We start from the raw sequence: 23,566 nt of genomic DNA on the forward strand, positions 1-23,566 counted from the left end.
GAAGAGGTCAATTCTGAAATTCGAACAGCAGAGGACAATGTACTTGAATGAAATGAAGGCTTCAATTGAGTGGACCCCCATCCGCCATTCCCACTGGAGGTATCAAGGACTAAGTTAGGGAGAGAAAGCTTTCAACATCCTGGGTCCTTGGTCCTGGAATAACCCTGTCGAGAGCTACATTTCACTGAGCAAATTAAAATCAAGAAGCCAAGAAGCACCGTGGGATGTGTATGTAATCATTTTTAAATCATGGGTATTGTTTGTTTTTTTTGCCATCATTGTTGTCTATTATTATGTGTGTTTTGTGCATACTGAGCAGCCGCTTGGCCAGGTCTTCTTTGTAAAACAAATTCCATCTCAGTGGGAGTGCCTGGTTAATTACAAATTCAACAAAAAAAAAAATACAATAGATGTGGAATATGCTAAAGCAGCAAATAAAAATTTCACTAAGCTTGCACGATGCCAGTAGGGCTTTGCACAAAACTTCAGGCTTTACACAACAATAGCAATCAAGCACCTGCCAGGATCCTTTCATTAAAAAATAAATAAAAATGAAAAGATGGCAGATTACACCTTGGGCATGTGGAATGGGCAGTCTCCACTCTGCTGAGCTTTGACCTGGTTTCTTTTCTTTGAAAGAATACGTGGTACACTTAAAATGACATTCTCGCTTTTAGATTAAGGCACTGGATGTCAAATCGGTGCATTCAAAAGGAATCTGAAGCGAACTGAATTCTAATCTGGGAATGACCCCTCCCTACACAGTATGACCCACAGCAGAAACCTCAGTGTGCACACTGTGCAAAGCTTCCAACAGAGAGTTTGAGGTGACAAGCTTGCCTTCCATCATGTTTCTCAACCATTAGCTGCATTACCATAAAGGACAAGAGAGCTTTTAAAAATGTTAACGGGAATCGAATCCCCTCATGTTTTGTCCATTCATTCTTAGGATACAAACAGAATACTGCCAATTGATTCAGCATGACAACCTCATGTAAATTAAGTTTAATATTTCCAAAGGCTGCAGCTGTGCTAAGTGATATCTGACTGTATTTCCTTCTGTTATACAAGCTAGGGTTGCAGTTCAACCACTCAAGATGCATGGCCTACACTTTACCCATTATTTAGCCATATTCCAACAAGCGTTCAGTGCTTTAACACTGACAGGATGCAACCGCAGACTCTTATTGGTTTGTGCAGATCAAAAGACCAGATCAAAATGGCCCCTTCCATGTTGCCTAGTTACCGGGTCAGCCTTGTCAGACTGTTGCATATTTAAAGGGCCCTTTTTGTTTCACTACGGGGTTCAGTGTAGTGCACACAGGCCTGTGCCTCAAAGCAAGCTCTGGTTTCCAGGCCTGACCTGAGCAGGGGGACTACATTGTTATGTTTTATTTTTAGACTTGGAAAGTGCTTGAATAGTACATGGCTAGTGTAGTGCCACATTCACTGTGCAGAAGGCCTCCCTTTCATGTGACTGGAACCTGGAAGGTTGGTGGTTCAAGACCCAGTGTAGTCACAATAAGATCTTCCCTTGTGCTAGGCCCCCAAAATTGTTCCAGGAGGGATTGCCCCCTGCTTAGTCAAATCAACTGTAAGTTGTTTTGGATAAAAGCGTCAGCTAAACAACTGTAATGAAATGTACCCTCTAGAGTCCGCCCTACCTGTAGGAGGGCGATGAAAAGGAAGAAGGAGTTGGCTGCCCTCCTGAACTGAGAATAGAGGAATCTCGGCAGGAACGTGAGGAAATTGTACTTTGCAGTGCTGAAGAGAAACAGGAGAGAGAAACAGACATTAGTATTCACGTGGAAACTACCAACAAAGTTTACTTTATTACAAATGAACAAAGTGGTAATAACACGCGAGTAAACACAATTAGTAAAGTATAATAATAAATGGATATTAAAAGCCTTCATAACACAAATCATGGGTTTACTTGTCACACAAAAGTTAATTAACTGAATATTTACTCATACTAACTGCCTGATTTTCAGCCAGATTCACTGTGATATTCAATGGATTTTATACTTTATTCATCTTTTTGTCTGAAGTTATTTTACCGTGAATAATGTTGCAGAGAGTGACTGATATACAAAGAAGTACCATTCAGAGGTTACACAATTTTCATGTTATTTTTTTGAAAAATGTCATCCCCTGTGCAGTCAGCTTATTTTCTCCAGAGCTGTTCTCATGCTGTACAAATACATTTCAAGGACGCAAGTATTAATGCATTAAAGTTCACGCACTCCTGTCAGTCTAACTACAGTGAACGGTGGCAGAGCAGGGGGACACAACAGACAGAGACTCTAAAAATAATTTATTTCACCATAATGCCAGGCTTATGCCCGGTCCACTCATACATTCACTAACCTTTAGAATGACCTACTCCACCTGCCCTTAAACAGCACTGCAGGAAAATGCCAGTGTCTGGATTTAATGCAGAATTCACGCCTAAGATCGCTCCGTTTGCTTTTCAGGAATTACGTGAAAACACCATGGACTGCAGGGGTAACTGCCGCTCCAGAAAGATGTTTTAGTTTTAAATGTATAACGTAGACGAAGATTAAGCCTCGTCTAGACTGAATTCTATTTTGAATGGAGATTCTCCACATGAAATTCGATTTAGTCCAGGTTGCATAGCTATTCACAATATTTCAGTATTTCAATTCCATTCAGGTCTACAATGTGCAAATTCTAAATTTGCATAACGGTTATATGGAAACCCCACTGGAGTATACACATTTATTTTCATAAATTGTAATTGAGAAAGGGGTAAGCACTTTATTAGGTATTTATGACTTATTTTTCAGACTTCTGCTGCTGTTGCCTATCCACTTAGAGGTTTGACACGTTGTGTGTTCAGAGATGGTCTTCTGCATACCACAGTCGTAATGTGTGGTTATTTGCATTACTGTCACCTTCCTGTCCGCTTTGACCAGTCTGGCCATACTCCTTGGACCTCTCTCATTAGCAAGGCGTTCTTCCCGCAGAACTGCTGCTCTCTGGATATTTTATGTTTTTTGCACCATTCTCTGCAAACTCAGACTGTCGTGCATGACAATTCCAGGAGATCAGCAGTTCCTGAGATAAACCACTCCACCAACAATCATTCCACAGTCAAAGTCACTTCCATCACATTTTTTCCCCCATTCTAATGGTTGATGTGAACATTAACTAAAGCTCCTGACCTGTATCGGCATGATCTGATGCATTGCACTGCACTGATTAGACAATCGCATGAATAAGTAGGTGTAGGTGTTCCTAATAAAGTGCTCGGTGAGTGTATATAAAGAATAATTTGAGAGAGGGGCAGTTAAGTGCGACGGGGTGATATTAGCTATGGCGGTGGGTCTGCAGCCTGCCCTTGGCTCTGATTTATCGCTGCATTAAAGCCAAGCAGCACAGCCACTTTGGAGGGAATATATGATGATGCAGACCAGGCCTGCTTACTTTAGACCCCATCCAGGGAGAACAAATGGACACAGACCAGCAGAGGGTCACTCCACTGACAGGGGCCGGGGCAGAGAGACTGACAGACACACTCAATCACACAGACAGATACACACACACACACACACACACACACACACACACACACACACACACACACACACACACACACACACACACACACACACACACACACACACACACACACACACACACACACACACACACACACACACACACACACACACACACCCACACCCACAGGAAAACACTGACAGACTCACTCCATTACTCAAATACACATGATCACAGGAATACAGCAGAACACACACTCCAGCACACAGATACAATCACAGGAAAACACTGACAGACTCACTCCATCCATTATCTGAACCCGCTTATCCTGATCAGGGTCGCAGGGGGGCTGGAGCCTATCCCAGCATACATTGGGCGAAAGGCAGGAATACACCCTGGACAGGTCGCCAGTCTATCTCAGGGCACACACACCATTCACTCACACACTCATACCTACGGGCAATTTAGACTCTCCAACGTGCATGTCTTTGGACTGTGGGAGGAAACCGGAGTACCCGGAGGAAACCCACGCAGACACGGGGACACATGAGAGGCCCCGGCCGACGGGGATTCGAACCCAGGACCTCCTTGCTGTGAGGCGGCAGCGCTACCCACTGCACCATCCGTGCCGCCAGACTCACTCCATTACTCAAATACACATGATCACAGGAATACAGCAGAACACACACTCCATCACACAGATACCCACACACAAGATCAGAGACACTTGCACACACACTCCGTCACACAGATACAGTCACAGAACACTCCAACACACACTCCATCACACAGACACACATAATCCCAGGAATATACCAGCACACACACTTTCAGTGTTCATGCAGACATACAATCCCACATGGACGTCCAAACAGAAATACACAAAAACAAGTACACCAAACAGAGATACACACAAATACATACACACACACAAACACTACAACAGAAAAATATGCAGACTTGCTCACATATACAACCAAGATGCAAAAACTTTCTGGAGACACACACACACACACACACTATACAAGTGGGATTGTGTGTGTGTGTCTGTGTGTGTGTGCGCGCGAGCAAGCATATCTCAGTGATAGCGGGTATGTTGGTGTATTCTGCATGTATATCAGTCTGATGGAGTGTGTGTTGTAGTGTTCTGTGACTGTCTGTATCTGTGTGATGGAGTGTGTTTGCTGGTGTATTTGTGATCATGTATATGTGTGTATCTGTATGAGTGTGTGCTTGCGTGCCTGTGATCGACATTAGCTCAGGAGGTAAGCGCGGTTGTCTGGCAGTCGAAATGTTTCTGGTTCAATCCCCCACTGGTGTATCAAAGTGTCCCTGAGCAAGACACCTAACCACCAATAGCTTCTGACAAGCTGGTCAGGGACTGGCATGGCACCCAAGTGTGTGTGAATGAGAGCCATTCATTGTAAAGCTATATAAATGCAGTCCTTCAACCATTTAGCACACATATGCAAACTTGCTTCAGAGAAAGCAAACACAAAAATACATCTCTGACAGCAGAGACCCACTCACAGCACAGACAGCTGCACTCATACTCACAACAAAGACAATGACAGATACGTGCAAAGCAGGCAGCTAGACACGCTTTCCACATTGGGAGGGATATGTACACAGACACTGAAAGATGTGTGTGCTTAGTAAGAGAGAGAGAGAGAGACACACACACACACACACACACAAACACACACATCAGAGGGGCATATGAGCAGAGACACTCTGACTGAGAGAAACTCTCCATCATTTCTCTCTGCACCATGGCACAGCTCACAAAAGCATCAATGAAGGCACACGCTCATTCATGCAGGCACCCGGGGAAAAAAATAATGTGCAGGCTCCCTTACAGGAGAAACAAGGGTGAAAACAGTGCACGCACACATTATCATTAAAAAACAAGAGAGGGGGCGAGAGAGAGGAAAGAGTCTTAGGGGAGAGGGGGAGGAAGAGAGAGATGGCGCCTCTCCTCAATAGAAGACCGGTGATTGAACAACTTGGATTCGGTTCAATATGGTAAACAGACCAGCACTGCAGAACACCTTGCTCTGTAAAAGCGATGAATGAGTTCATAGCTCAAATGTGGCTATGGCTCAGTGATAATCTGCGGTACCTAGCAGCCTGTGATGTTCTTGTGCACTAAACCATGAGCATGGTAATGTGTAACATCTGGACACTTAGACAAAATGATATCCATCATTTCTTTACCTTTCTTTCCCCATTTGCTTATGCTTTCTCTCCACCGCCCCACCCCAATTGCCTCCATCTCCTTGACTCCCTCACTATCCCTCCATCTGTCTTCTCTCCTTCTTATTCCCTCCCTGCCCTTTCTCCCTCACTGCATCCCTCCTTTTCTTGCTCTCTACACCTATCTCTCCCTCCCTCCATCTCTCTTTTTTCACATCACAAAATCTATTTTGTCGCAGCCTCCTTCTCCCTCTGCCACACTTTGCTAAATGTATTTGGCGTGCACACTTTCAAAGACAAAGGCCTTCTTTCATGGTCCCTCAATAACAATTAAGCAAGCGGCGCCTTTCATTTTGTGTTTGTGGCCCGCAGACCAGGAAAAGATTCTTCACTTTGACTCGCTGAACAAATGAATAATTTTAATTAGAATATGCCAATTACAATTTCTATGCAGGCTCAAAGAAAGCCAGTCTTTTAAAAACAGGCGAGTGGACCAACTAGCTTTGTGCCTGCGGTATTGATGGATAAAGCAACACAAGGTACATTTAAGCTTCAAATGAATACATACCTAAGATATAATGACAGGGTTTACCACTCTAAAACTGAAATTTGACATTCTGTATCTAAATGTGCTGTACTGCACTCAGTAACCTCACATTCAAAGTGCTACATGTACTGAACCCAAAGAGGCTGGCTCTCTGTCTGGAGCTGGCTTCCACAGTGTGGCCGGTGACAATTTGAGAACGCACGTCACCTCCTCTGACCCCATTAATATTTAAACTGGGACTGTAATCAGGACAGACTGTAACGACCCAGCAGAAATCCCTTTGGTTTCTGAGACAGCCATGTTAAGTCCCCCTAATCCTGTCTTACATGGAGGAAAAGGAAACGCTTCTTTACTCATTCACAATAAACCGTGTATGGTTGAGCTGAGGGATTGACTCCATAAACTGATAAAGAAACTCACAGAAAAACTCACACAAATTTGAAAATATCTCCAGAATGCTTAAACCTGCACCTGTCTGTGTCTGAGGTTTGACAGAATGGCTTATCCTGGTTCCAGAAACAAGGCTTAATGCGCAAGGCTTATGATCCCATAAAAGGGGAAAAAAGCATCTTATACAGCGGAGATGGTTTTAAATGCATTTTCAGAGTGTGTACTGAACACACATATGACGTAAAATGTAAAATAGATGAGGACTCCAGTCTCCAGGCCAGGCATGAAAGTAAAAGGACACACAGCGGAACAATGTAGATGTGTAAAAATAGCATATTATGCCTTATGGAAATGGTACAATGAATACAGCATATTAGAGCTGTAATTTATAGCAAAAAAAGAAGTGACCTAATGAAAGCTGCGAGAGAATACACATTGATAAAACAACAATATTATCCTCTTGCGGGTAATATTATTAAACAAAAAAAGAATTTGTAATTTAGCTTACAGTTGATTAGACTAAGCAGGAGACAACCCCCCTGGAGCAATGTGGGGTTAAGGGCCTTGCTCAAGGGCCCAGACCTTATCGTGGCTACACCGGTGAACCAACAACATTCTGGGTCCCTGTCATGTACAGTACCTTAGCTGCTAGACTACAGGCTGCCCCTGTATTATCATTGTTCGTTATTATTACCACCACTACCGAGGTGAGACTTGTCAGCCATTTTGAGCCAGCACACGTAAAATTGTTGTAGACCCTACATTTTTGTACTTTGATAGTCTACATGCAGTAAATGATTCTGCTTGAAATCAGTATACTGTACCTAACCAGTGTTAGTTGTGTGATGGCATAAAACACCAACAATTCTGTTCAAGCTTACTTACAGAATACCATGAGCAAGCCATTGCCTGCCAGTTGTCCCCAGCTGTCAAACACAGCAGGGGTCTGTTGATGTTATACATCACCTAGTCACTGCCACATCAATGGTAAGTATACTGCACCACATCACCTCCTTACAGCTATGTGTCTTCAGAATTAGTGTGATAAAAAAGCATCTAGCTGATGTCAATGGCCAGCAGTGCGGGAATTACTCACTGAACAGATTTCTTTGGCTGGCCGGTGCTTTTACTGCAGCTAGCAGGCTTAGCAACTAAAACTTGGAAACTTTTGCAAGACCATCTGGAGGAGGGTTGTTAAGTCAGCAACTGACCAATGAAATCCAAAAAAAACACCACCTTTTTTATCTTTTACCATCCTGCCAGGCAATATTTCTTTTTAAATTAAAAATGCTAATAATAATTTGCATAAAACTCTTAGCTGTTTATTGGACTACAAAAGGGGTGGTCCAATTACTATTATTTACCACTTAAGTATCTATTATGCAGAAAAAAAACCAAAACAAGCTGAGCCTTCTGATACTCAGGACTGATTAGACTAAGCAGGGGCCAATCCCCCCTGGACCAATGTAGGCTGCACTGTGGCCTCCAACCTTCCAGGTCCCAGTCAAAGACCTTAACCGCTACGCTACAGCCAAGTAGATGACTACAAGTAGCTAAAATAAAGACCCTGAGATAACTAGAGTCTTCGAGTTGGGTGAAGAGGAAACTGTGGTTGGTGTGAAGTCCACACAGCTCCGAGCTGTGGCATTATGTATTCACACAGCGGGATGCCTGCACCCAAGGGTCCAATGGCAACATGGGAATTGAACTTGTGACATTCTGTAGTGTGGTGTAATTCAAAAGTTGCCGCAGTGTTGTGAACTTTGCGGGCCCCTCAGTGGATCTCTAAAGGGGGGGGGGGGGTTCCTCCCAGCTCTGCTGATGGTGTGAAAAGAGCAGGAACAAGGGGGGTGTCATGCGGCAAGGCACCGCAATGCGACAACGCCCCCTGTGCTGCTAGCCCAAGGGGGCTGTGCTGTGCTCTACACATCTGAAGGGAATTTCTGAGAGAACTTGACAAGCCACACTCATTGTTCAACTCCTTCAGGTTCTACAAAACTGTACTGTAAGCAACTGCAAGGAACAGCAATCGGACAAGGGCCAGTGGTCCCTTACGAACCAGCCTAGATTTATTGAGAAGCCTGCTTTCATCATCAAATGTTTTTTGGTTTATAGTTCTTAAAAGCACTAGACTCACACATTGAAAGAAAAAACTTATATTTTTATACTTCATGACCTTTCTTTATTTGCCAATTCAAAGTGAAATTTCAGTACTTTTTTTTTTTTTTCAGGACTTGCAGTAAATCTAGCCGTCATGGGCTCGATTAAGCTGCAGCATTAAAGAGTGAGATATTCTTGTTCTTTGGTGACAGTATCGAATGAGAACGCCTCCATCTGGCTTGGTCGCACTGGGCCTCTCCTGGAATGACTGCCTTACCTGACACGGTTGCTGCAGAACTTGGTTAACTGGGGCTGGTTGATGAAGATCAGCCTGGCGTCCTCCTGATCGGCCAGGGAGGTCTTCTCCGAGGCATCCTCCGTCTTCTCGTACCCTGAGAGGGACAGAAAACAGAAAGGTGGAGGGTGAGGATTTAAGGACCAGCAGGCTCTAGTTAGCAGCGCGCACATTTTGAGCCTTGGACATTTCCGGCTGGGTGAATCGCTGCCAGAAGGCAATACCCAGTCCTCTGTTCTCCGACCTATAACGGCATCTTTCCCGCCATCTGTTCAGAGAATCATTTCTTTCTGCATGGTTACAGCATAAAACAGACCCAGTGTATTCTGTCCAAGCGTACCAAACTCTCTTTTGCTAAAGCGAATGAACCGGATTGGCTCTGTGATGTACAGATTCATGCGGGCTGCGGTGCGAATTCTTTGGTTGCGCAGAACAGAGCATGTTCTGGCATGTTGGCCTCAGTAACAGAGGAGGGTGGGGGGGCTGGGGTAAATGGAGTGTTCTTTCACAGTGGAATCACTGTCATAAGCCTGTTAATTTGATTATAACTGCGACTCCAGACTGGGGAGAGTTTGTGGACTCTGATTAAAAAGCAGCACTTGGGAAAGCCCCCACAATAATGTGCACAAGAGCTGTGAGAAACACTCTATTCTGAGTTCTGCAACTCACCCAAAAACTTGTGACCAGTAATTCAAGGACACCGCGTGCCACAACACTGTCCAAATGGTACACCGTGGATGATCCACAAACACACTTCAATGATAGAGAGAATAAGAGAGTGAGACAGAGAGTGAGAGCCAGAGAAAGAGAGGACAGACAGAGAAAGAGACAGAAAGTGAGAGACAGAGAAAGAGAGGACAGACAGAGAGAGAGACATAGAGAGACAGAGAGGGAGAGCAGAGAGTGCGAGTGAGTGACAGAGCGGCTCAGGGATTCATGCTTTGGGAGGGGATTATCCCCATGGAGACACACTGCTGAAGTGAAATCCCTGCGGGATCTGGCCCACAGGAAAACCTCCAGGAGCATCCGAACACATCAGCCACAGTGACAGGAACAAGCAGTCCAGATTATATCACATCCACCCAGCCACACGGCAGCACCAGCACACGATGCAGCGCCGTGCTCACGTTTCCTCCACCTGCCAGCGCACCTGCGAAAAGGCCCTGCCCCACTGAAGAGCACGTCTCTGACAGCACAGCTCCGTCTACCCCTGCCTTTCTGTCACTTCACCAAACAGGGATAATCCAGGAAAGAGAGGAGCATGAGTGAGAGGGAAAGAAAGAAGGTGTAATAGGAGGGACAGACAGGGAGGTAAACAAAGGTAGCAGGAGAGAATAGATAGGGAGAGATGGAGAGAAAGGGCAGCAGTCTGCAGTGCTGATAATTCTGTCTCTCCTGTCTGGAGCGCTGTGTACTCTGGGCTGACCTGGGCGGAGAACAATGGGCCTCTTATTTCAGTGTCTACACCATTGCCTGTGTAATCTACCAAACAGCCCTGATCTAATTAGTGTACCAACATTAGGGCACATGGGTGCTTCTTTGCCCACGGGCCAAATGGGCAGTGCTAACACAAGCATATTTGCACACACACGCACACGAGCACAAACACACACTTATACTAAACCACATGTATGTCACTTCATTTCCTTGACAAATTTACTCCTGACCAACACAGAAGTTTTCATGAACCATTGCATTAACTACATGCTTTAGTTTGTTTAATCCCATGGTTGTTTGAAGAAAAAGAAAAAAAAAACGAGAATCACACACTTGTGGTCAAGTCAAGTCAGACCAATCTAGGATCTGAGACAGTTATAGAGAGATGGAGCTTTTACAGAATGAGTCCAGTTCAACATACAAGAAAATGTAGGATCGATTCCAGTCCAACCACCCATTCCTGAGGTCATTATTTACGGTGGCTAAGAGAGCAGTCTGAATGCCAGAGAGTTACTCATGAACTGAGGAACTTTAGTACTGCAACTGAGCAATAACTCAGCATGGAGCCACGCACGCAGACCGCTTCTTTCCTTCTTTAACGCGCAAATCGATGTGCTGTCCAATGCGATACTGTGCCACTGTGGGCTCATTGGACGGACCACGCCACACGCTGTACTTGCCCTCTGCCCAACGGCTCTTCAAAATTCTTAAAAGGCAATGATCGTTACCCATGACCATAAAGCAAAAGGTCTCTTGCTAATGCTGCTGTAAGTTACCTTCAAGTCTGGTAATGGGTACAAATAAATACATAAATGCATACCACTTAGCACTGTAAGGGCAATAAGGAATGGAATGGTTTTCTTGCCAGAAAGAGGACGCATGTGTACATTTTCCCCACGGATGGGGAAAGGTGGTAAGGTAGGCCATGAATAACCTAAAGATAACAAATGAATTATGAATTGCAGTTGCGTTCTGAGGTCACAAAGTCTCAAAAAGAACAATAAAACACCTCTTTGGAAGGGTGGCACAAAGAAAGCACTTACCCAGCACAATACATGCAAGCAAGCATTTGAGTCAAATGTAATCGGAATTATGACGGGAAGAGAGCGCTATGGTCAGATGAGACTAAAAATGAATTTTTGGCCATATACACCATTGACATATTTGGCAGCAAAAGGGAATTCAAAAGGAGAAGCACCTAATACCTACAGTCCTGTCAAATATGAATGTTTTGGGGAAGTTTTGCTGCCAGTGGTCCAGGAGCACTATTTAAGATCAATCGCATAATGAATTCAAGATTATCAAGACATTTTGGCAGTAAACTTAGTTGTCTGTGCTAGGAAGCGGAGATATGGTCAGAGGTGGATTTTCCAGCAAGACAATGACTCCATGCATACATCAAAACCAACACAGAAATGGTTCAGTGACAACATCTATGTTCTGCAGTGGCCATTTCAGTCTCCAGACTTTCCCATCAAAAACCTGCGGTCTGAACTGAAGAGAGCAGTCCATGAGCACAAGCCCAGAGGATATCAATGATCTTGAAAAGTTCTGCATGGAGAAATGGTAAAAAATCCGTCAAAATATGTTTTCTAACCATATCACAAATTATAGGAAAAGACTCATGGGTGTCATCTTTACCAGGGGTGTTTGTATTAAACCAGGGGTGCCAATAATTGTAAAACCATTTTCTGTTTTCTGTTTTTTTCTGGAAATATATGTATTATTGGCTGATTCCATTGAATCCTTAATGAAGTACACTACTTCTATGATTTACTTGTTTATAGCATTTTCTGTGCATATTCATCAAGGGTGCCAATAATCCTGGACCTGACTGTATAATTAAGTTATTATTATGTTCCCTGAAGCCAGCCGGTGAGCTGCTGGTAAGCATTCCCAGGTTACCTGCGGATTGTCAGGAGAGAAACATGACAATAACATAACACCACCACATGAAGCTAATTAACACGTACTCCCTTGATGCTTTCTGGTAAGAGAAAGAAAGGACTGAAAGCTCTAGGCCAGGGTGTGACCCTGATTTAGGTCATTATGTAAATTCTTTGGATAATGGGTGATATGATTTTCATACTTGTTAGTGGAACAAAGACACAGTGTGTAAACTATTTATAGGCCACTTTGGCATTCGTGCTTTTTAAGCAGCAAACTCTTAAGAACCAATATAGCATTCAGAACTCCCTACAGTGGGTGACCAGGTACAAGCTTCACTTGTCAGGAACTGCCATTTCTCTACTAAAATTATACAATTGTAGGGCAAGACAATCAGAATCAGATTAAAGGCAACAACACCAAGTTTGTAAATATGGTAATTTAGTGACTCTAAAGCCAGATGGTCGGATCTTGGAAGCTCCTAAGACACTGTGGTCTCGCTGGCTGGGAACAGCACTTTCTGTACTACCGACAGAGACATGCCAGTTTAGACAACGGTCAGATTCTCAGAGGAAGACTTGTGAAAGGACTACAGAAACACAGCTCTCGTTATTCAACCAGCGTCTCATAGTTCATGTTTGAACTGCAACCTTTAGCTCCAATTCACTGAATTGGTGTAACTCGCAATAAAGTATTGGTTATATTGCCCAAAGCAGGTAGGATTACTGCTCCAAAATGTTCTGCTTTCACCAGGCGTATAGCAAAAAGGTATATGACTGGCACAAAAGGCTGTGAACCCCTTGGCATATTTTGTGAGAATAAAGACTGACAAATCAGAACAGCCTGTGTTTGGTAGTTGAGTCCATTGCACACAAAAGTGGAGCATATGACTTTGTGGAAGTCCAGCAACTTTGAACAAAGTTTCCTCAGTTGGTGGAGGACTTCATGAAACCAAAACTGGGTAAAATGATTATATATCACAGCAAAGTCTTATGATGGGTTCATTCAAGTCAGTGAATGACAGCCCATTGTGGTTCCACCCAGTATGGGCATTATTAGAGACCCCCTGGTCACCGGGGCAATAATGCACTCCTTATACTTTAAAAGCTAAGATTCTCACAAAGCCGACGGTTACCATCATGTTTTTTGTAGTAATGTAAATGGGGGTGGGGTTTACCATCTATCTACCAATGCAGAAATGTATCCGCTTTTCGTAGACACTCCGTAAGAGTAAACAGAGATGGGGATATCTTATAAAGAATGTAGGCAGTCCAGTTGCAAAGAGTCTCCCACTTTGCCTCTGTCAAGAAAGGAGTTAGCAGAGTGAGAGACGTTTTAGGAGTACTATATATTTCATGTATAGATAGCGCCTATATTTGTATGGTTCCTCTAGTTGTTTGCCAATTACACGGTTTTGTTTGGCAATTTCAATGTATAATTATATAAATATTTTATGCTTTCTGTGATATGTGACGTTGTTTTTTGTTCATGCCAAGACCTTGGAGTGACAGAAATATGAATAAAAGACCTTGGAACAGATATTGGAAGAAATTCACTAAATCATTTTTTTGTTCATCGCAGTTAACACACACACATAATACAATGAAACGACAGTTTGAAAGTGTTGGTGGTATTCTAAAAAAAATGATCAATAGGTTGATGGTGAAGGTAAAGGCAGACTAAAGTTATTATGTGTTAAAAACTAAGAGGAGGGGAAATCTGCCAAAATATGCGTAGGTCTCTGGGAGTTAAACCTGACTCTCCTGTCACTAGGAAAGCATTATTGTGGTGGGTATAATTACCGGCACTTAAAATGGAGGCCTGACAGTCTCTGAGACCTGTCCTGCACCCACGGTGATCTCTTCACTTTCTGACCAACACCTTTACAGAGGGATCGGTCAGAAAGTGAAACCCTTTACAGAGGGATCGAAAAGGAGAACTTTGGCTTAATGTCAAGTGCATCACTCTGTAAAACAAGCCACTGAAATAAGGTCACGTCACCTGGTCACACTGCACACATTACCGGGAAAGATGAGCGCACGTTCACCATCAGCTTCAATAAGTGTAGCCTGCATGTCACATATTCACGTGCATGCACATGCACTGTGTCGTTTTGTCAGTCACAGTGTGGATGGCTTGTCTGTGTTCTATGAACAAATCTAATTTTAGCAATTTCCTCTTGCTATTGTCTGCATGACCTCATTTTATTTATGAGCTAGATTCAAGAAGAGCAAATAAATATTATTAAAGCAACGATTTATATAATAAAACAATAATAACTCAATAATAACTCAAATAAAACAAATAGCTACAGAACTTAAACCAAACACAAATATGAATAACACACAATTCAAAATAGGCACATAAAACTTTGCCACACATGAGGGGTAACTAACCTAATTGACAACATGTTTGCAGCTTCATGGAAGGCTAGAAGATTAAATTGTCGCTGAAATCATCACTGGCAGCAAACAAATCTGTTAATATATGAGCCTAGTCATTGTCCAAGTGCTAGACTGAGCAGAATATGCTATTAATATACTGCCGTGTATTGAGCATACTTTATTAAAATGATGCCAGAATGCTCCAAATATTACATGGTACGGAGTCCGCAAATTGAATCCTTTATAGAAATCATGGAAAGTAATTACTTTACTTTGCATTAAATAGGTAGATGTCACATGACTACAGACCGGCAGAGACCTGCGATTGCTTCAGTGGGAGTGAAAAGCACTCATGCTTTGTGGTGTGAGCTCTTGGTTCATTCAAGAAACCACTCTGATTTGTTCCAGCAGATAAGGGTATCTACCTATCCTGTATGAAATCCTTTCCTTTAAAGATGTTGTGTGCTGAAAAATCCAAGGAAATATTTCCTGACACATCTGGTCACTTCACATTCATAAGCTGGCTAATAGGTTATGTCTTAAGAGTGACTGACAGTCATTCCCTATCCAGTCTGTGTAGAGTGAGGTTAATTAGCAAACAAAATCGCAAAACAATAGAGCACTTATGGCTATTCACTGAACTTCATAAAACCATTTCACAATTTTTACATGCAAGTCGCTTTATTGGCATGACAAATCATGATCAATAAAATAAAAATAAAAACTTTTATCTCGTATCACACTGATGGCTTTGGGTCTCTCCTTTAGTTGCAGCAAATTGCAGACAGTGTATGAATTTAGAACAATGATTAGGCTCGACTGGTACTATCTGCCAAACGTTGAATGATTATACAAAAATAATCACCACCTAGCATCCAATCAAAATCAAGTATTCACCCAGACCGTGGCATAAAATCAAAGAACTTTTTGCATGCAATGTAATAATTATTAGGCTCCATTACACACAAAAATAAATGCAACCTCATTCCTGTCCATGATCAGGATTGGCCAACTGTGCTGTACATTACACGCAAAAATAAATGGAACATTTTTATCATACCATAGGCAGATAACATTGTGCCATTATTACATTATGAATTGCTACTGTACATACCAAAATACTAAAGATGCTTTAAGGCACAAACATACAGTATGCGGCTCAACGCCTGCACAAGCAGCTGGCAGCCCTTATATACTCAATCATGCCTCTCATGCATCCCATTAAAAATACACACGGTGCTTCAGCGGGATTCAGATCCACGCTGCCTCGTGGGTCTCTGTCATTGGCCAATTCCACTCGACTGCTGATTTCCCATCCAGTTTAGGGGGTGAAAATCCCAACCCGATACACTCACCATGAATACATTTTTCCCCCTCAATTTAAATATGGCTGAAAGGAGGGTGCTAGAGTGCATCACAGATGCTGTATTTCTGCAGGGTCGACATCAAAACACCAACACTAATGGCTTTGAAGCTCGTTCTGCGCATTCGGGGAGCTGTGAAACAGCTAGAGAGAATGCTTTTGTTTTTGGGCCAATGAAACAAGGACATGGCACCTAATCAGAAAGGCTTGCAGGACTCTCCGGATGGTAACTGAAGTAGGAAATCCGGCCGCAAGACCACTGGACTGTGCTCAATCTTTGATACTGATTACAGCAATGTTAGCATTTAATCATGCCAGCAAACTCAGGCCAGATTTCCACGAAACTCAACATCGGTGCTACTGATGAGGCGCTTCAGTCTATGGGTACACAACACACACTGGACTCTGATTGGTCGAGATCCTGAAATCCTGAAACAGTACTGGCTTATATAATCTTAGGTCATGACCTTAAATGTAATCCTCTCATATTGTTTTTGCGTGAATGAGTAAAAAAATAAAATACAAATACAAGTCCACATGAACAAGCTTTGCATCAGAAAATCCTGTTTGAAACATATTTGAAGCATATGTGCAGCATATTTGAACCCTGGTGTAAAATCCAGCTACTAGCCATTTCAAAACATAGCTTGAGCCAGTCAAACCATGTTGAGTATAGGCCTGGTTTAACTGGTCAACCAGCTACCAGCTGTTTCAAAACCTAGCTTGAGCACGGAATTGCAGTGGATCGGCATGCTAAAATTAGCCAAAGAGATCTGTTACAGGCAAAGATTTCCACTGAGAATGAAATCAGAATTTGTCAGGTGTTACTGCAGCTGTATAAGGAATGTGGAAAATAGCATTTCAGCGCAAGGATGATGAAACTTGTCTCAACACACCGCGTAGTCCTACTCCCACGCAGCTCAAGGTGCGATAAAATTACGACGCGCGATCGCACACAGACAACACGTTACCGTCTCGTTCCACGCGAGAAACGTGCAGCTGAGACAGGCGTCTTTCTCAGGCGACGTGCTCAGAAGCGGGGGCCCATCTGTTAAGGGAGACGGCGAGGATGTCATTCCCAGAACGAGGTTTTAATCTGGCTTTGGAGAGCACTCCAGTGATGTCACAGACGGCTAGCACAGAGGCGCCCCGGTTCAAGAGCCACACTCCTAAAGTAGAGAGGGTACAGCCAGAGAGCTGAAAGCCTCAGGACCCAGGCGGTACACAAGCAGGCCTGATGGACGCTACCCAAAAATGCTGGGGTGGGGTTTCTGGACCGTAAAATGGGCCCAGTGACAAGACTTCGGGGGGGGGGGTTGAGTTACGGTTGTTTTTGCGGTCGTTGAGATGAGATGCGTTTCGGGCCATTCTTGCCAGCCCCGTTCCGAAAGCTGATCTCTCTGAGGACAGCGGCACCTGCAACCCCACCACCGTCAGTGTCGCATTGCCCCGCATAGACCTCACACCATGTACCCAGCCTGCCTTACCGCCATCCGCAAAGGTCAGGGGGACGTCATTACCCGTAACCAAAATCCTGCCAAGCGAATTAATATTCACGAGAGAGGGCGCGGCTATCCAGGAAGGCAGGGAACGGAACTGTGACCAAAGCTTACCAGCTGCCGGAAAGGAGAGGAGGGAACTAAAACTAGCGGTGCGAAAACACAGTAATCTGAGACGCCGCTCGGCATTCCCCCGCGCTCTCCTCGCTCCCCCGTCTCCTGCCCCACCGCGGGGAAACGGAGTGGGACTCCCGTCACTCCTCCTCCGCCTCCGTCCATTCCCTCCCTCCCTTCCCGTGTCGCTCCCTCCCCGGCTGCGTCACGCCGTCCCGGGGATTTTTCGGGAGCGGGGTGTTGCTGCTTGTTTATCGTTTGCGGCACGGTTTTCCAGAGCTCAGAGTGGGGGCACCTCCAGCTACCTCTCCCTGGTGAGGAGGATTTGTGATAAAAATAGCCCACCCCCAGCAGCCGCACTGTCATAGCAAGGAACAGGAGGGGGGTGAAGGGGGGAGGGGGGCAAGTTTACTCCAGTTCACTGTCCTCAAACCGAGGAGTGGGGGGGGGGCGTTACACAACGGCTAGCCCGGCACTGCAGAGAGAGGGGGGCAGGGTGGTGAAGCCAGGCCAGGATTACCCCCTCGCTCTGTGGTGATGCTCAGCTGCCGCTCGGCAACAGAGCATTGTGGGAAAGGACGCTGCAGGGAGCCAGGGAGTTGCAGAGGCCGGATGAAGGAGGGAAGAGAGGCGTAGCTTCAGGACATAACGAGTACGCGCAGGGGATTTAAAATAAATTATTAAATAACATCTCAGAATCTGGGAATAGCTGCAGTCAGGCCTGGAATAGCATATTTAAACACCTGCAACATCAAGAACTTTTACAGTTACTTCTAAAATTAAACCCAGATACTAACAGCTAGCTATATTGTATCAGGAGCTTTAATAGGAGAGATGCTGACCAGAAAAGCCATCAGGTCCGGGGCCTTGTATGCTGGTCCGTATACAAGGTTCAGAAGGGCCACAGAGAGGAGGTGGAGGAGGGAGGTGTACAGTAGGTGGGGGTGTAGGTGGAGTAATGTTGTCATGGGTCACATCAGGGCTTTTTCTATTGCTTCAGCTCTAGACGCAAAAGGCTCATTAAAATTCAATTACAAAACCCCGGGACGATAATTAGCTCCGCGTATGGATCGACCGCCCTCGACCCCACCCAAACCACTGGTGTCAGCGACGAGAAGGACCCAGGAGAGCCTACAGGAAGCTCTCTCCATTAAACCAGTGGAGAGATCTGCACGTCCGTGCTGCTTTCAACAGGCCCTGTCTGTCTTGCCTTTTATTCGTTTTTTTATTTTTAGAACCAAGTCTTTTTTTTAGGTTGGCCTTTGTGTGAATTAATTTTTTGTTCATTTTATGTTATTATCAATCTGATTTTATTTTCTTTATAATGCTGTCTATGCATTGTTGGTCTAATTTTTACCGTCATGTGTTACTTTGGTCTGTTTTATCATCTTTCTTTCGTTTTGGAAAGTACTTTAAGCTCCATAATCTGAAAAGTGACAAACAAATAAAGATTGTCCCAGGCCCCAATGCATTTTACAGAGCCCCTTGCAGAATTTGTGACGGAGGGCGGATAGAAACAACCCCGCCCTGCTGGCCTGGCTCGAGCCGGAATCGAGCTCCCGCCACAGCAGAGCTGACGTTAATGTGGTCGTCATGGTAACTGCCAATCAAAAGGTCCTAAGGAGAACCAAAACGAAAACGAGAATGAAACAAAAACAAAACGAGGCCCTGCAGTTGCTTTGCTTTCTGAATCTAATCCTCTCGGCCGCTATGGGTAAATATATCAAGAGCCATTAGCAAATAAACTAAATAATAAATCTGCAAATGGACCACTCCACCTAATTCAGCCACCCCTAGACAAATTAGAGAGAATGACTGGCAAAATTAATTAGAGCCGCATGCACACTGCAGGCAGCAGTGACACCGTGATGAACAGCCAGCCCTCTTGGCTACTGACATGATTGATGCGCCACCTTCCCAAACTGAACGAGACGGTGGAGTAGTGTGTGCGCATGCGTCTGCGTGTGTGTGTGTCTGTATGTGCGTGTGTGCCTGTATGTGTGAGAGTGTGTATGTGTGTCTGTATGTGCGTGTGTGCCTGTATGTGTGAGAGTGTGTATGTGTGTGTGTGTGTGTGAGAGTGTGTATGTGTGTGTGTGTGTATGTGTGTGTGTGTGTGAGAGTGTGTATGTGTGTGTGTGTATATGCGTGTATGTGTGTGTGTGTGTGTATGTGTGTGTGTGTGTGTGTGTATTTGTGTGTGTGTGTGTGTGTGTATTTGTGTGTGTGTGTGTGTGTGTGTGTGTGTGAGAGAGTGTGTATGTGTGTGTGTGTGTGTGTATTTGTGTGTGTGTGTGTCTGTGTGTGAGACACAGGTGTGTCGGCCTGTGTGCCTCTTCACAGATGACCCACCACGTGGACACTGAAAGGTGAAGGCGGAGCCCCCATGAAAGGAGTGAGCACTACCTGCTAATCTCCACAAAGCGTTTAATGGGCTAAAGCTAACGACGCTCTGTCCAGCATACCTCTCCGCAGTCACACATACACGCACTTCATCACACAGATGGCTAAATGCCATTTCCTTATAGGGTTCCAGTGACTCGAGTAGTATAAATAACAATGATACACTTGTCATGACAAAAAAGTTTCAGAGATTTGAGCTACATACAAACAACTCTGTGGACTGCCAGTAGGCTATTGTAAAAGAGGGAAACCCTGTTAGCTGGAAATTGATTTGTTTTCACCCTTTAGGAATGGTCTCTGTTTGTATTCTAAAAGCATTAACATTTAGCCTAGTGCTTTTCTAAGCCCAGTCACTTTAAATGAACAAAACATTAACCTGGAGGAGATCTCCATTATACTATTGATGGTTTAGCAGAACATAAAGTCCTGGATTTTAACAGAAATGGAATATGCCACAATAAGAAAATATTCTTTAAAACATATTTTTGAAAAGACAAACACATTTTTTTGTTAAAGCACCGGAACATTTTCATACTGCGTAATGTCACAATATATGGAAAATATGAACTGGATACAATTAATATATGCAGTAAAGATACATGATACTGCCACAATATATTCCAAGGTGTGGACCATTCCAGGGTGTACCAGATTACTGGGAAATACCCATCTCACGACTCCGGTCAGTATCAGTAAACACGCGGTGATCAGATGGCTGAAGCTCTTGTTTCAGATCATGTGTGGCTCAGTCACAGCCAACCTGTGCCTTTGGCTTCCTGCAGGCTCCTATGACTGCGTGGTATCGCTGCGTTTGGTCGTGACCAACTCCTCCCACACAACAACTGAGGCGGGAAGAGATGGGACCCTCTGCCCATGCTGCTCTGTGCATTAGCTATCTGTAAGTCTACTGTTGCTAAAGGTAAGCCAAGCGTGTAGCCTCAGCCTGAGACTGAATTATATGTACCTTGTTTATTTTCTTTTTCCTCCCTCATGAAAATAAATAATACATCTGTCGCTGTTCGCACTGATCAGAACAGACTAACCAGCTAGATTTAGGGCTGTTTTTCTTCTCTTAAACGTGAATATGAATACGTTTATCACCCCTGTGCTCTCAAATAGAGCAGTTTTAATTAGCTAGTTGAGCATAATGCCACTACAATACAACACACTGCACTACAGCACACTACAGAAACTGGAAGGTCTGCAGCACTATTATCAATCCTTAACAGCAGACAGAAGTGTTGCTACGCTACTATCTGTAAACTTCTGGGTAGACAGCAGGCCCGAACCTGTGGAGATTCAGACCTCTGGGGTCCAATACCATCAGGGACGAGGCATCCCCAAACAGGGGTGTTCTGTGCGGCGCTCCTCAGACATTCCGGCTAGGGGAGTGCGCAGTGCGTGGGACAGAGGGAGCATGTGGGCTGCCAAAGCACCTCTGCAGTTTTGGCAGGCTAGTCCAGCCTACTGCAACGGAGAGGAGAGGCCTGTCAAATGTAATAATATCTCTTATATAAATGAGGGAGGGGGACGCTGGCACCCTCAAACAGATGAGGAGAAGAGAAGTATTTTGTAGAGACTATTGGCAAGGATGGATTAAAAGCACATAATGCACAACCTGCGGCGATGCATAAGTCACACAGCACTGAGGCCGTAATGCAGGCGTGGAACACTTACACTTACGTATTCTCGGGTGAAGATTGTGAACCAGCAAAACGTTACACAGGCATATTCATTACTTCTGTTCATTTTAAAGGGGAAATATTAAAGGGCATCACATTTCTCCACTGACAGAAAGATAGAGGATCACCTCAAATGCAGACAGCTAGACATCCGGAGATTAATTAACATGTCAGAGCGAGCACTGAAAAGGACTGCCCCTGACATGAAGTTCTACAGACGGCGCATTTAACAGCGCTTCCAGTCAGCAGGCACAACACTCAAGATTAAATGTACTGGACGCATTTCGCTCAGCTAAATCACTTAGGCAAACGAGCACACAATGCCATGCAGCCATGATAACTTTAATTAAACTCAGGTGGTAAAGGCACAACCGTAAAGTGTCCATCAGAAAAATATAGAATGGGAAGAGCTATAATGAAGGAAATTGGCTTTTAAAAACTGATCTTAAGTAGATCAATAATAACGCATCTTATGTAAATTGTCATTTTAAAAAAATGGATGTTCTGCTATATGTTGTCCATACCTGCTCTCTTCTCAGCTATAAAGGAATGATAAAAGATGTCAGAGACTTCTGAGGCTAAACGCTTGGGGCTCCAGACTATGCTATGCTAACATGAACTAGCATTGCATCGAGCGGCCTATACCTTCACACTGAAAAGATTTTGCTCTTTCACATTTATTCGTATAGTAGCAATTTTAAGGGTCTCAAAATCCATTTCAAACCTAGGCCCATCATTTTCAAACGATTGATACAGACAGTGATAAAGACATTAAAACGGTGAAAGACCACAAATAACACATATTAAGCATTTCTGTGTGTGTATGTGTGTATGTGTGTGATGTGCCCGTGTGTGTGTGTGTGTGTGTGTGTGTGTGTGTGCGCGTGCACATGTGCCCATGTGTGATGTGTGTGTGTGTGCGTGTGTGTGTGCGTGTGTGTGTGTGTGTGTGTGTGTATATGCGCCGAGCAGGTCAGTGAAGGTGGTGCACCCCCTTCCCCAGTGTCCATCCCTCTGCAGGGAAAGTTGCACGGGCCGGAGGCTGCAATCGCAGGAGATAATCTCCTCGTATTTCTGTCTACCTCAGCAGAGAAGCTTAACCTACCCTGGACTGTGGTCGTACAGTACCGTCGAAACCCAGGCCAGGAAAACAGCAGCGCTTTCCCCCCTCCTCCTCCCGCCCGCCACTAAACTGGGATGTCCTGACCCAGGGTGACAACATTAGAGGATTAGTCTAACTAAAGACCAGAAGGAGGGGGAACCTGAGGGCTTATAGGGGAAGCCTGGATGATGAGGGATCTTTACATAAAAGGCGGAGGGTGGAAATAGAGCAGATAGCAGGCTCCCATTGAGTAAACAACGCTTCCTCAGAGTTTAAGGAGCGGATTAAAAGTGTGTGGCTTCCCTTTCTGAAAGCACTAAGCACCAAGACCTTTTGAACTTTCTGCGGTCATCTTTTTCCCCTTTTTAAAAAGTATTATGCTACATAAGCAAAGGGTTCACAGTCAGATTAGCCGATTAGAAGTTATTAACTAAGGTCAGCGAGTTCAGGAATACAAGTACATCCGGAAAAGCCACTTACTGATTTACGAAAAACAAAAGAAGCACAACGGAAGTTGAAACAACCTGCATTTAACATATTTCTGTTCTCAATCAACACACTATGAGAATATCTCTGGAAACAAAGATGAAAACTTGGGCTACCCCACTCCACAGATAGAAGCTGACATTTCTCCCTGAAATA

The 23,566-nt window shown here is 44.2% G+C and overlaps 1 protein-coding gene across 2 annotated transcripts in view; it reads right to left on the reverse strand.

Moving 5' to 3' along the window:
- The window catches only part of LOC133130380 (phospholipid-transporting ATPase IA), a 125,869-nt gene that overhangs the window by 94,823 nt on the left and 7,480 nt on the right, over positions 1-23,566 (reverse strand). For both annotated transcript variants that reach the window (XM_061244940.1, XM_061244939.1), the window contains exons 2-3: positions 9,036-9,150; positions 1,665-1,764 (exon numbers count right to left, since the gene is read on the reverse strand). In XM_061244940.1, the coding sequence (XP_061100924.1) occupies positions 1,665-1,764; positions 9,036-9,150 (215 nt within the window). The remainder of the gene's footprint in view (positions 1-1,664; positions 1,765-9,035; positions 9,151-23,566) is intronic.

Source organism: Conger conger, chromosome 6 (assembly GCF_963514075.1).
Source record: "Conger conger chromosome 6, fConCon1.1, whole genome shotgun sequence".
Classification (NCBI taxonomy): Eukaryota; Metazoa; Chordata; class Actinopteri; order Anguilliformes; family Congridae; genus Conger; species Conger conger.